General features: G+C 35.2%; 1 protein-coding gene across 2 annotated transcripts; it reads left to right on the top strand.

The window, feature by feature from the left end:
* The first annotated feature begins 264 nt into the window (after positions 1-264).
* rnf8 (ring finger protein 8, E3 ubiquitin protein ligase) lies at positions 265-11,314 on the top strand. Of its 2 annotated transcripts, none has more exons than XM_039690291.2 (8): positions 265-522; positions 854-982; positions 2,485-3,177; positions 6,809-6,871; positions 6,956-7,045; positions 7,372-7,479; positions 8,624-8,828; positions 10,988-11,314. In XM_039690291.2, exons 1-8 carry the CDS (start codon positions 394-396, stop codon positions 11,179-11,181), a joined length of 1,611 nt encoding a protein of 536 aa, XP_039546225.2. In that variant the 5' UTR covers positions 265-393; the 3' UTR covers positions 11,182-11,314. The 2 variants fall into 2 exon arrangements, with proteins under 2 accessions (XP_039546225.2, XP_039546226.2); XM_039690292.2 differs by having other exon boundaries at positions 8,624-8,835.
* Positions 11,315-14,074: the final 2,760 nt, after the last annotated feature.

Genomic DNA, 14,074 nt, shown 5'->3' with positions numbered 1-14,074 from the left:
ATAATTATAATTTTATCTAAATAGCTGCACTCGTTTCCACTTGTAAGGCGGGTACTAATCTTTAAAAAAAATTATACATTTAATAGATTAAACTTTTAGTGTATAAATCTGAAAATTAAGGCAAAAACGTCCCCTGAGCCGCCAACTGCCCCCTGTTGGAGAACAACCAACCGTCACTAGGCAAACACATTTGTCACTCAGCGAATTATCTCCAATCCTAAAACCCTGCAGCCAATCAGAGTTTCCGCTTGGCGTCACGTGACTCGCTCAGAAGCGTGGAGTGGAAGCTCTGTGGGCTTGTGAAAAACTCTTGCAGCTTCATGGCGGTATGTGGCGGGCAACAACAACACACAATAAAAACAATAGAGTTTCAATTTAATTAATGGCGCAGGAATGATGGAAAAGACTGAAGAACCCCCTTCCTTAAACACCGAGGAAGAGAGTTCTGAAAAAGACAAAATATGGTGTTTACAGCGCGTGGGGAGAGACTGTGACTGGCTGCATCTCTCCGAGGACTCTGAGGTGCATGTTTACAGAATAAACAGCATGAATGTATATATTTCTATACTTATATTCATATACTCAGTTTCACATTAAGATTTCTGAGGCTAAATTAAGCCTTACGTTGGGCTTTGTAGCTGTGAGTTTGTCGGATACAATCCAAATAAAAACAACACTGAACACCATTGATGATGCAGTCAAAACTGTGAATTATGTCCAGTTTAACTCAAACTGAATGAAATGTAAGGCAATTTTAAGAAACACAGCTGTTTGTCATAGGTTAATGGCTCAATATGATTTCATGATGTACATTTATGCTTGCTTACTGCTCTCCTGTGTCTTTTTTACTCAGGTTTCGGTTGGTCGTGGTCTGAATGTGACCCATCAGATTCTGTCAGCCAGCTGTCCACTGATGATATCCAGAAATCACTGTGTCTTCAAGCACAACGACGACGGACAGTGGACAGTGACGGACAATAAGGTGTAGTATGAGTCCGTCAGTCTATCAGTCTATATGTCTGAGTGTCCATTCCAGCATTTTATGGGCTCTGGTTCCATATCAATTCTCCAAATGATTTCAGTGATTTCAAATGTCCTAAAGAGATAAAACCCTCAATGGCAGTGATCAAGCAAATAAATATAGTAAACAACAGGATAAAAATGACACTATTTCCATGTTTGGCCAAACGTTTTATGTACAGAAAAGCACGTTCTCTCTCCTGCTCGACACACACAGTACGGACACACACTTGTATAGACCATTTCACAAGATGTAAACAACACTGGTCCAGAAGCACTTCCTGTTTCAGTTTGTAACTGTTTTCTTTATTTCACATGTAAAGAAAACATCTTAAAGATGTTTGTTTAACTTTTTGATTCAGTTTTAAATGTTCTGTTGGTTGTATTTTATCCCAGCTTTTATGTAGTGTAAAAAAACTGAAACAGGAAGTGCTTCTGGACCAGTGTTGTTTACATCTTGTGAAATGGTCTATAGAAACATGTCGTCAGCGCTACTCTGAGGATTTAATCAGTAAAATATTGTTGCAACTTTTAGTTTTAAAAAGTTTAACTAAAAAGTTAAAAACTTAAAGTTTTAGTATTAGTAGTAGAGATATTGCTGATGAACACTGTTGAGGGACACATAGACTCAGGTAATTTACACACGCTTAATATCTTTCTCTCTCTCTCTCTCTAACATCTAACCTTGGGTATGCATTATTTTTCTAATAATTTAATGGCCTGGTGTCAATTCTTCCTATATATGGCAAAAGTACATGACAAAATACCTAAAACTGAAACAAATGAAAATATAAAAATAAAAGCTAATTCAAAATATTAATAAATACTAAAATAGTTTATAAATGATACTATGATAATATGGCATTAGTGTTATTTTAGTATCATTTATAAACTATTTTAGTATTTATTAATATTTTGAATTAGCTTTTATTTTTATATTTTCATTTGTTTCAGTTTTAGGTATTTTGTCATGTACTTTTGCCATATATAGGAAGAATTGACACCAGGCCATTAAATTATTAGAAGAATAATGCATACCCAAAACCTAAATGTAAATAACACTAATAAAAATGACAAAAGTACATGACAAACTTAATAAAATGAGAATATAAAAAGCAAATTCCAAAATATGAATGCATTCTATTGTAGTATATTAATCATACTAAAATAAAGAAATAAAAATAAACCTCAAAATAATTATCTAAACAAAATCGATGATAAAAATCAAAACTTACTAAAATTAAAATGAGCTAATAAAGCTAAACTATGAATTAATATTGTTATAGAACAATCAAGTACAAAAAAAATAATTTTTTTAAATTAAAATGGAAAAAAATATGAATAATTATTATAATAGTACCTTATTATACTAAATTAACACTGGTGTTATCTATATAATAATAAAAAAGACCTGTAAGTGTGCTTGTATGTTGTTTTAATGTTTTTGTTTGTCTTTATACCCAGAGCCTGAACGGCGTGTGGGTGAACGGGAGCCGTATACCTCCAGCGAATCCCTTCCTGCTCCATCAGGGAGACTCTGTGAGACTCGGCGTCCCTCTCGACGGCAACCCCGTGGAGTTCGACTACACCCTCGTGCGGAAGAGTTACAACGAAGTCAAATCGTTCTTGTCTGGGAATCTTGACAAAGAGTCTGGCGCCGCTCCTGTAGCTCAAAAACTGAAAAACTCTAAGAGGAAGTTGGATGGAGGAGACGACGAGTCGGAGCCGTGTCCCACCAATCAGTCCAAACCTAAGCTGTACCGATGCTCCTCTTCGGATAAGTCACGTGCGCAGGCCTGCCCATCCGGGGAACGCCGGGAAACTGCCAAGTTTTCCTCTAAACCTCTGGAGGAGCGATGCGGTGATGCAGCGGGAAGCAGCTCGAGCGCTAGCACTGATAGCAGTCAGCAGCTGGCTAGCGTTCACCGCTACAGCAAGAGCCTGATGGTCCTGAAGAGTCGTGTTGGAGACACGCAGAAGCGCGCGGCGGAGCTGGAGCGGCTTCGGGATCAGACTCCGGAGAGAGAGCGGGAGATGCAGGAGCTGCAGACGCAGCTGGAGGTGTTGCGGGGTCAGCTGAGGTCGCAGAAGGAGCAGGCGCTCAAACGCATCGAGTGTCTGGAGAAATCCTTCTGTGAGGAGGAGCGGCGCCTGGAGGTGAGCGTCAGCTCTATTTATACAGCGCTTTTTACAATATAGAGTGTTTCAAAGCAGCTTTACCGGGATAACATGAAAATAATGCAAAGTTGTTTCCCGAAGAAAATAGCATCACAGTCCAGCTTAACTAAGCTCAGTTAGTTTTGTTAATTTATATATATATATATCCCTCAGGTGCTCTTCGTTTCGGAGTCACACTTGTTATCTTCCCGGTCAAAAGTGACCGGACACCTAAAAATGAAACTTTCTCCATCCCAGTAAAACCAATGCAATTTATTTTTGTTCTATAATATTTATTCTTTTTAATTTAGTATTTTGAGACAATTTAATTGAATTTATTATTATTTATGCAATATTTATGGTTTATTTTTGCCATGGAAAAATACATATATTTTTCTATATATATATTATTTTTTTCAAAAAAATATTAATGCAGTATTTTAGTTTAATATAGAGTCTAGGCCTTCAGAAAACAAATAATTTTTGAAGAAAATTAGCACCATCTGGTTACAGTATAGAGAAAAAGCGTATAATAATGGTGAAACCATTAGATGGCATGTACAGCTCTCTATGGAGAGGCATGTGAATTCCCCAGATGTTTATGAACACATTTTTTGTTGGTGGTGGATTTGAATATATAGTTGAAACAATCTCAAAAACTATTTCTTATAAAAAAATTGACAAACAAAAATTCACTTTTTTTTTTTTCTCTCATTTCTTTTTACAATTTCCCATTTATTTCCTATGGGGGTCATTTTTGACCAAAGACCACAAGTGTGACTATTTTTTTTTAAGACCACTTAGCCTGCTCGGATCATGACCTCAATTTTTTTGTGTGTTCACATACCCAATGCCATAAAAGTCAACAAGTTTCGTAACATTCCGATGAAGCTGTGATTTTTTAAATTTCAAAACAGAAAATTTTTCGGGCAGAAATGACCGAAGAGCACCTGAGGGATATATATATTTTAATGTCCATACTATGCATCCTAAATGCTATGTGAGATTAGAATAAGTGTTTCCTAATTTGTAAATGTACCCAAATTAGCCCGAGCACTAGTTTAGTTTTCATCGGAAGTCGCTTTGCCAGATGTTATTATTAGGCCTAAAACTAGACAGGAGGGTAAAACAATAATAAACTATATTGTATATAATTGTATATAAAATAAATATATAGATTGTTATGAGTTAATACTATTTTACTATTTTAATGAAGTTTTAAATAGTAACAATAGAGGAAGCAGCATTAACGTTTATTAATAGAATGGATGGTGTACATTAATCAACATTCATGAATGTAAATGTACCCAAATTAGCCCGAACGCTAGTTTAGTTTTCATCGGAAGTCCTTTTGCCAGATATTATTAGGCCTAAAACTAGACAAGAGGGTAAAACAATAATATACTAGAACTTATAAACAACTATTTAAAATACAATTAAACATATTATACAAAAAGACGATATGAAGACAATAAGAAAAAAAAAATATATATATGTATCTTTTTTTTTATTGTGTTCATATCATCTTTTTGTAAATGTTTAATTGTATTTAAACATGTTTAAACATATTATGCAACATATGTATAGATTGTTATGAGTTAAATAATAATATTTTACTATTTTAATTAAGTTTTAAATAGTAACAATAGAGGAAGCAGCATTAATGTTTATTAATAGAAGGGACGGTGTACATTAATGAACATTCATGAATGTAAATGTAGCCAAATTAGCCCGAACGCTAGTTTAGTTTTCATCGGAAGTCCTTTTGCCAGATGTTATTAGGCCTAAAACCTAACTAGACAAGATGTTAAAACAATAAAAACAATAATAGGACTAGAACTTGTAAACTACTCTAAAATAAAATTAAACATTATAGAAAAAGACGTTATATGTGTAAACAATAAAAAAAGACATGTAAGATATTGTTATGAGTTAAATAATACTTGCTAATTGTAATGAAATTATTAATAGTATTAATAGAGGACGCAGCATTAATGTTCACATTGTTGATTTCTTAAATGTTAAATGTGAGCGTTCTCTAATTGATTGTGGTTAAGAATTTCACTGATTTGATCCAATCAAAGTTGTGGTGTTGACCAGCGTTGCTATTATTAAAGGGATAGTTCACCCAAAAAAATAAAAATGTGCCGTTAACAGGGTTCGTACAGTGTGCTTTTAGTACTTGGATTTGACTTTTTGAAGTTGAAGTCTTGGAAAACCCTTGAAAACAGCCATATTTCTGAAAAATTGCTCGAATTACTGGAAGATAATAGGTTATATTAGAAAATAGTTCATTTTATTGATAAAATAATATACTGATATTGATATAGAGCCTTTTCACATGGCCATGAGCGTGATGTTGCTCATATAATTCAAGTATATGAGACAGCTTTCAGTGTTTTGATAAGTGAGATCCCTTGAAAACCAAAAAAGTAGTGTTTGAAAAGTCCTTGAAAGTCCTGTAATTTAATTTTACAGTATCTTTACAAACCCTGTGTTAATTTACTCCCCCCTCAGGCCATATAATATGTAGGTGATTTATTTTCTTCAGTTAAACAGTAATGTTTTACCTGAAAGAAACTGTGGTCCTCACTCAAAAAAAAAAAAAAGAACTAGGGAGGTTGTGCACTTTACATAATATATTTATATGTAGATTACTTATAATAATTGTGTTATTTTACTTTTTTTTCTATTAAGGTCTATGTAATTGTGTCTCAACTTAACAGTACAAAATCCTAATGTGTTGTCTAAACACAAAACATATATGTTAAGGAAAAAAATGTGTACATCCAGAGGGTGGCAGTATAGTGCGAGCCGACTGCCATTTTGCCCGAACTTAATTTTATAAGTTTACTTAATCCGTTTGTGTTGGATTACATGATTTATTTGTGTTGCCTTAACTGAAACTGGGCAGTGCTTTTAGTTCCCAGCATGCTCTGCATATTGTTGAATTAAGAGAGAATAAATGTTAAAATTAAGTGTTATTTTATATTTTTTTGAGAAATTTAGAAAAGGGGAAGACTTGATAGTGTGTAATAGTGTTTAATGTTAAATTAAATTGGAATTATTAAACCATTTAAATCACAGTGGGTTACCATTGTGGAGATGAGTGGAGCAGTTTGTTTGGCTGATTTCATGCTATAAATAGATGAATGAATATAATACAATGCCTTTGAATCATGTTAGGAAATTAAATTGGGTAATTTAAAATTACATAATTCCATTATGTTGAAGTTACATGAACAAATTATGTTTGTTTAACGTAATCCGGTAATGTGGAACCTGTTGACAAATTAAAATTAATTAAAGCCAACATATAATTTTTTGGTGATTCACATAATGTTAATCAACGGCTACCGTCACTTTGAGAGTCAAAAAAACAAAACTAGATAAATACCTGTGGCTCTTCATGATACATTGACGTCGTATGAAGTGAAACTGAACATTATTTGCAGTATTATTACCTGTAATCCATCAACCACAGAGTGGATCACTAGAAAAATGACGCATTTCTTGTTTCTCGGATGATCCACCAATAAAAATAACTAGTTTATTGCATAAAGCTCCAGCTCATTATATAAAACCATGGTAGTTGTGTCTGTGCTGACTCGTATATGTTATTTTCCCCAAGACTGAAAAAGCACAACAGAATGAGGTGGGCTTGAAAAAACAACTTGAGGAGGCATTAAAAGAGGTAAGACCATTACATTGACCATTACAGTGCAATGTTTTACAGTTAAACGCAAGTATTATACAGCGATTTCCTTGACTTTGACAGCACCGGAAAGTTATTGAGGAGCTCAAACACGCTCGGGAAGGATTCAAGGAAGCTCTTCAAGCCAAAGACAAGGAGCTGGAAGTTACAAAGGTAATCATGGGAAAGTTGAGCATGAACACAGTGTGATTTTTAATCGGCATAGACAAAAATTTTTTTAAAATTTGATTAGTTCACCCAAAAATAAAATGGTGTTATTTTTCTGTAAAACTCTTCTAGCCGTTCTTTCCCTGTTAATGAAAGCGATTTGAAACTCTTTTAAGCTCCACAACAATCATGTCATGCAAACAAACGTTTTCTTTGGCTAAAATGAGTGACCGGTGACCAGATTTTGTGGAAGTTTAGTGATTGATTTCATAATGCCTAAAAAGTAAGTAAAAATACCATTTTTTGTGCAATAATTTGACTTCCTCCCACAGGAAGAGAAAGAGAAGGCCAAAGCTCAGAAAGAAGAAGTGGTCACACAGATGACTGAAGTGCTGGAGAGCGAACTGCAGTGCAGCGTTTGTTCAGAGCTCTTCATTGAGGTAAAAAAGAAAAGATCGGATGAAGGAATGACAGGGAAAGAACACAGACTTATCGAAAGATCAAAACTTTCTCTTCTATAAAAGTTCACTTGTGTCAAAAAGTGTGTAGGTGTAGAAGTGTAGGTTGAGTGTTTTATTGAAAAACTCCAATGGAAGTGTTCAAACAGTTGGGGCTGGTTTCACAAACATAGACTTTGACTACGGCTTAGATATAGTAGATAGTCAGACTTCAGATAGACCGTTACACAAAGCACGTTAGACTATCTCAAAGTAGTTGTTCACTTTAAAAGTAATAGTTCACTTTAAAAAAAAATTGCTGATAATTTACTCACCCCCATGTCATCCAAGATGTCCACGTCTTTCTTTCTTCAGTCGAAAAGAAATGAAGGTTTTTGATGAAAACTTTCCAGGATTTTTCTCCATATAATGGACTTCAATGGGGTCCAAACGGTTCAAGGTCCAAATGAGAGTTTCAGTGCAGCTTTAAACGACAACAGACGATGAATAAGGGTCTTATCTAGTGAAATAATAAATACTTTTATGAACACAAATGCTCGCTTTGCTTTGTTCTGAGATGCGCGCTCGTGACTCTCCTGTTCGAACTCGTTCGAATTCGAGTCATTTCGTTCATTGAATCAAACTAATGACTCGAAAAAAGATTCGTTCATTTTGATAATATATATAAAAAAAAATTTCGTCTAAGTTTCTTTAAAATAAATCCTGCTTGTTTTGATGTTTCGTTTTTTTTAATGCAAATACATTACTAATACTGTGGCTAAAGTGTCCAAATACTACCATTTTAAAAGTGAATATGTTTTTTTTTTGTGAGTTTGGAAGAAGTCTCGTCTGCTCACCGAGGCTGCATATATTTGATCAAAAATACAATGATTTCTATTCTAAAATAAGTGATTTCTATTTCAAATATAATTTAAAGTGTTATTTATTCCTGTGACGAAAAGCTGAATTTTCATTATCGTTAGTCCAGTCATGGCCATCTCACTTATAAGTGACCAATCACAGATTTTGTTTTTAAAAGCCCTTTTAGGATGGATTTGTGTAACGTCATGCCACAAAAATAAACTAGATCCACTAATGTACTTTTTGCAATTAATATCCTGTTTTGTGACCTCTGTGACCCCCTCAGGCCGTGACGCTGAACTGCGCCCACAGCTTCTGTCAGCACTGCATCCGAGAGTGGCGTAAACGCAAGGATAAGTGTCCCATGTGTTGGCAGACCATCACGTCTCAGACGCGCTCTCTGGTCCTGGACAACTGCATCGACCGCATGGTGGAGAATCTGAGCGCCGACATGAGAGAGAGACGCCTGGGGCTCATCAACGAGCGGAAAGGTGAGAGGTGCGTGACATCACCACGTCTTCTGTCTGATGCGAGTCTTTGAGAAGCGAAGGCAAGACACCACAGGTGAATTTGTCAAAACCATAGACTGTAACAAAAGATGGACGACGCCCCTTCGCTCTCTTCAATGCCCCGCCCTCAATCTCGTAGAATTCATCGCAAGCACTCGCATATGCACTTTTTTAAAATTTAATTATAGAAATTTATATATTAAATGTAAAGCTCCAATCTCCACAGTCCTCCGAAGATCCCGAAAACAAGTCTGTTGGTGCTTCAGTGACTACTTCGCTCAGAGAACCCGTCACACCACCGCATCAAATAACTAACTAAAAACAAACTGATTTTAAAAACAAACTCTTTAAATTACAGCAGTGTGATTAAAAACTACAATAAATGACAGAGACCATATGTGAAGTGTAATTTAATTGTTTAGTTGGTCTCATGTGCCGATGGGGAGGCGGGGTTTATGACCTATACTGGGACCGGCCACCGGGGGGCGATCGAGACTCTTTGGCTTCACTTTTCAGGGTTTGTGCGGCACGCTTTGTTGAAACATTGAAGAGTAACTAAACCCTAAACCAACTTTTTTTAGTTAATGATCTGTAAGAATGGATCTTTATTAATACCAGTCATTGATTCGAGTAATTTTTTTGACATTTGTGTATAGTAACAATGTATAGTGTAAAAACGTCTTAGTGCTGCCCTCTTCAGGTTGCTACTGCAGTTGAATTTTCCTATTGGATGTTAGCGGTTCTTCGTGACGTACGCACGTTTCAGCTCACCACGCTCTTGGCACTATAAAAACCAGCTTGTTTCGTCAAAACCACTGTAGCTAGTCAGGAGTTGGAGTTGCGAGTATTGAAAACGGCCAGGATAAAGTGTTTTAGCATCTATTTCGTCCCCTCTATCTCCGCTGGGGTCTGCCATTTTCAAATATTCCCAGTGGGTGGAGGCTGGCTCTGACCAGGGGTTTAGTTACCCTTTAAAGGTACTGTGTGTGATTTTTAGCGGCATCTAGTGGTGAGGTTGCGATTGCACCCAGCAGAGGTTACGGTGGCCGACAGGAGACCGCAGAGAGGAGCCAGTTCAGCAATGAGGTTTCTTTACAAAGATAAATGAATAAATTAGCTTTACTTAATTATTCAGTAAAACAATATGTAATTGCGACTATTATTGTTACCTGTTCATCATTGTGTCAGTGTTTTATTGGCTGACTTTAGCAGCTTCTTTTAACGAAGAACAACATAGTTTAGGGCCACTGTAGAAATGTCTCCTTCTAAGGTTCATTAAGTTAGGTCTTTATACACCACTGAAAACATTAGTTATGGATATGATATTGCATTTCTGTCAACAATCCTCCCAAATATTACACAATGCACCTTTAACTACGTAGAAATCACAGTATTTCCCCAGATGATTGCTTACATTAAGAATTGCTTAAGAAAAAGGTTTCTGAAATGTCACATTTAAATATGCAAATGAGGCATTATCTAAATAAATATGAAGGATTTTCCATAAATTTCCAGAACTGAACTTTGGATAAAGACCGTTTCAAAATGTCAAAGTTTCATTTTCTAGACATACTAGAGTTAAAGGTTTTTACAGAGGGGATTTTGTACATCTCATTTTATCACTTCTTAAATGAGAACATCAAAAAAAAATGTTTTTATTATTTTTATTTTTTATAAATGCTGCATAAAATCAGGTAAATGTAATATATGAACAAACCCCTCTGTAAAAATAAATAAATACATAAATAACAGATTGTAAAGCTGCTGAATTGGAGATTTCTGATTTAAACTCACTGCCTTTAAAGATATATGTATTATAATTGAAGTCTACAGATGCAAATAGGTAAAGTGGAATAAAATAAACACTTAAAGGGGTAAAAGTCCTCTTAAAAGTCCTCTGTGCCCACATTTGTCCACAATTACAGGATTAAGGACTATAAAGTGAATATGGTTTGAGGGCTACTAGTGTCTTTTTAATGTTGTCTGACATTATGAAAAGCCAAAAATCTCAAAATTGAGCTGTGCATGACAAAACGGGAGTGTCTTGCTTTAAATTAGTGGTGCTCAAAATGTTAAAGTCAAGTTACAAATGGTGCTATAAGGTCATACCTAACAACTGGATATCTAACGTGTGTTCTCAGGCCAGAAAGCGAGTGTCCCTCCAACAGTCGTGGTAATAAACGACGACAGCGACAGCAGCAGCAGCAGCAGCAGTGACGCTTTCTTTCAGGGAAACAGCTCCATACTCTCCGACTCCAACGACTCTCTGCTCCAACTGGTTCATTTCCCCAGCGATGACGACTCGTCCTGGTCCGAGGACGACGATTATCTCTGAGGAACACTCGTGAACAACAGACACGGCTCGTTTGTTTCATTTAGCCATGCTATTTTTATGTTTGTAGCTCACTGTATGATTTGTTTTGGGCTTTCTGTGTTAAAATAAACTTTAAAATTATTTTGCAATTCCATCCGTATAGAGCGTTCTGTGATAATTAAAGGCCAGTTCACACTGCATTGGCAACAAACGCTTCAGGTTTTGTCCGATCAGTGTGTTACCCTATGGCAAGCCGTGTTAACTTTTAATTTCCAGGATATGAATTCTTGATATCAACAATTACATTTTTCACTATTTCAAATTATAGTTATTGATATCAGGAGTTAGTTTTATTCTACTAACAATGGCAGTTTTTGATATCAGATATTACATTTCCACTTGTAACAATGCTAATTCTGGTAACACTTTACAATAAGGTTCATTAGTAAATTGCATTAACTAACATGAACTAACGATGAGCAATGCATTAGTTACAGTGTTTGTTAATCTCTGTTAATGTTAGTTAATATAAATACTGCTGTTCATTGTGTGTTCATGTTAGTTCACAGTGCATTAACTAATGTTAACTAATACAACCTTTGATTTTAATAGCGTATTAGTAAATGTTGGAATTAATATTAACTAAGATTCTTAGTACATGTTAACTAATGACCCTTATTATAAAGAGTTACCCTAATTCTTGAATTGATATCAACAATTGAATTGCTACTAGTAAAAATTACTTTTAGATATCTGAAAATTAATTTCTGATAGCAATATAATTTCAGATATCTAAAATGGCTTTCTTACTAGTAACAATCACATTCATGAAATCAGAAATTGACATTGAGATCAATTGAGATCAAGAGTAGACATTTCAACTAATGAAAATTTAGTTCTTTATTTTAAAAATTAAAGGTTTTTACTAGTAAGAATTGTATTTCTGATATCAACGATTGATGATGAGATTTCACTCGTAAAATACAATCACAGATATCCAGAATTGTAGTTTTTACTAGTTGAAATTTAATTTAAATTTAAATTGAAATTTAATTGTCATTTAGCTGTACCCCACAAAATTTCTCAGGCATTTTTTAGTTTGAACACGCTTGTACACACTGAAAGCGAATGATGTGACCAAGTCTGTATTTCCCATTATAACGGATGAGTCTGTCTGTGTGAGGGATTGATTGTTGGTTTTAATGGGAACATGCTTTTTTTGCTGCATTGTCCAGTGTCTGACACAAGAGGGCAGCAGTGAGATATGAGGGTTTGTTTCACGGAGATGTGTTTTCACTCATTCACTGCACTGAAGATGGGCCGTACATTGTAGAAAGGGTTTTTCGTGGTCACACTGAACATCAGCCCAATCCTCCAGATAGTTCACCTCTGCATCGCCATTCAATAGTTTACTTGGCAAATAGGCCGTTTCACCCATGGTACTCCCTATCTGAGCCATCACTATCACAGTCACTTCCACTTTTAACCCAGAAGTGCTGCGCTTCTCACTCAAGGCCTACTGAGAAGGAAATGAATAGTTGAATAAAGTCGTTCTTTTTGTTTGTTTGTTTGTTTTGCGCACAAAGATAAACTTAAGATTGAGCCACTGTCGTCACTCGGACTATTTTAACGATGTCTTTACTAACTTTTCTGGGCCGGGACGTTTCAGTCTCTTAGAAGCCTCAGATTTAATAAAAAATTACTTAATTTGTGTTCCGAAAGTCTAACAAGAGATAGATTAATTACTGACAGAAGTTTAATTTTGGGGCGAACTAACCCTTTAACCACTGTTTACTTCTAAAGGCACAGAATGGCACGAGCATCTGTCGAGCGCCCGCGCTGTGATTCACCAATCGGGCCGCGTGCGTGAGAGCGCGCGTCACCGCCAACATCTCGAGCTCTTCGTCATCGTCACTCCAGTCTGTTAGTACTCACTACATGGGAAGCGTGTGTGTTGTCATGTGGGATTACACTGGGACGACAGTGACGGGCCACGGCTTGGCTCTTGCGCTCTTGTCATTGATGTGTCGTGAACATAGGGTCGTGAAGAGAAGCGCGCTAGCACACACACTATGGCAAGCCGTTTTGGCTTTTATTCATTTCCAGGATATGAATTCTTGATATCAACAATTCAATTGTTGATATCAACAATTACATTTTTTGATATCAAGAATTTAATTGTTGATAACAATTATTGATATCAACAATTACATTCTTGATATCAACAATTACATTTTTGATATGAAAAATATCAACAATTGTATTTTCACTAGTGAAATGTCACCATAGGCTGCCATTCAAAACCAATTGTTGATATCAAGAATTGATTTCTTACTAGTTGAAATTCCAATTTCACATCAGAAATACAGTTATTACTAGTAAAAAAATGTATTTTTGATATCAAGAATTCAATTGTTGAAATGTCTATTCTTGATATCCACAATTGAATTGCTATAACAATGTTCATTTTTGATATCAATAATTAAATTTTTACTAGTGACAATGATAATTTCTGATATCATGAATGTGATTGTTACTAGTAAGAAAGCCATGTTAGATATCTGAAATAATATTGATATCAGAAATACATTTCCAGATATCAAAAATGGTAATTTTTACTAGTAGCAATTGAATTGTTGATATCAATAATAGACATTTCAACTAGTGACAATTTAATTATTGATATCAGGAATTCACATTTTTACTAGTAACAATGTATTTATGGATATCAAAAATGATATTTCTACTAGTAAAAAATCAATTCTTGATATCAACAATTCATTTTGAATGGCAGCCTATGGTGACATTTCACTAGTGAAAATACAATTACAGATATCAGCAATTACATTGTTGATATCAAGAATTCATATCCTGGAAATGAATAAAAGCTAAAACGGCTTGCCATACACACACT

Source organism: Pimephales promelas, chromosome 13 (genome assembly GCF_988280905.1).
Source record: "Pimephales promelas chromosome 13, fPimPro1.hap1.1, whole genome shotgun sequence".
Lineage (NCBI taxonomy): Eukaryota > Metazoa > Chordata > Actinopteri > Cypriniformes > Leuciscidae > Pimephales > Pimephales promelas.
The sequence above is the reverse complement of the archived record's forward strand: the minus strand, read 5'-3'. Positions and strand labels throughout refer to the sequence as shown.

Coding starts and splice junctions, on each gene's coding strand:
- rnf8 (XM_039690291.2), top strand. CDS start 394: ATGATGGAAAAGACTGAAGAACCCCCTTCCTTAAACACCGAGGAAGAG. Junction 3,178..6,808: donor AGGAGGAGCGGCGCCTGGAG/GTGAGCGTCAGC, acceptor ATTTTCCCCAAG/ACTGAAAAAGCACAACAGAA. Junction 7,046..7,371: donor AGGAGCTGGAAGTTACAAAG/GTAATCATGGGA, acceptor TTCCTCCCACAG/GAAGAGAAAGAGAAGGCCAA.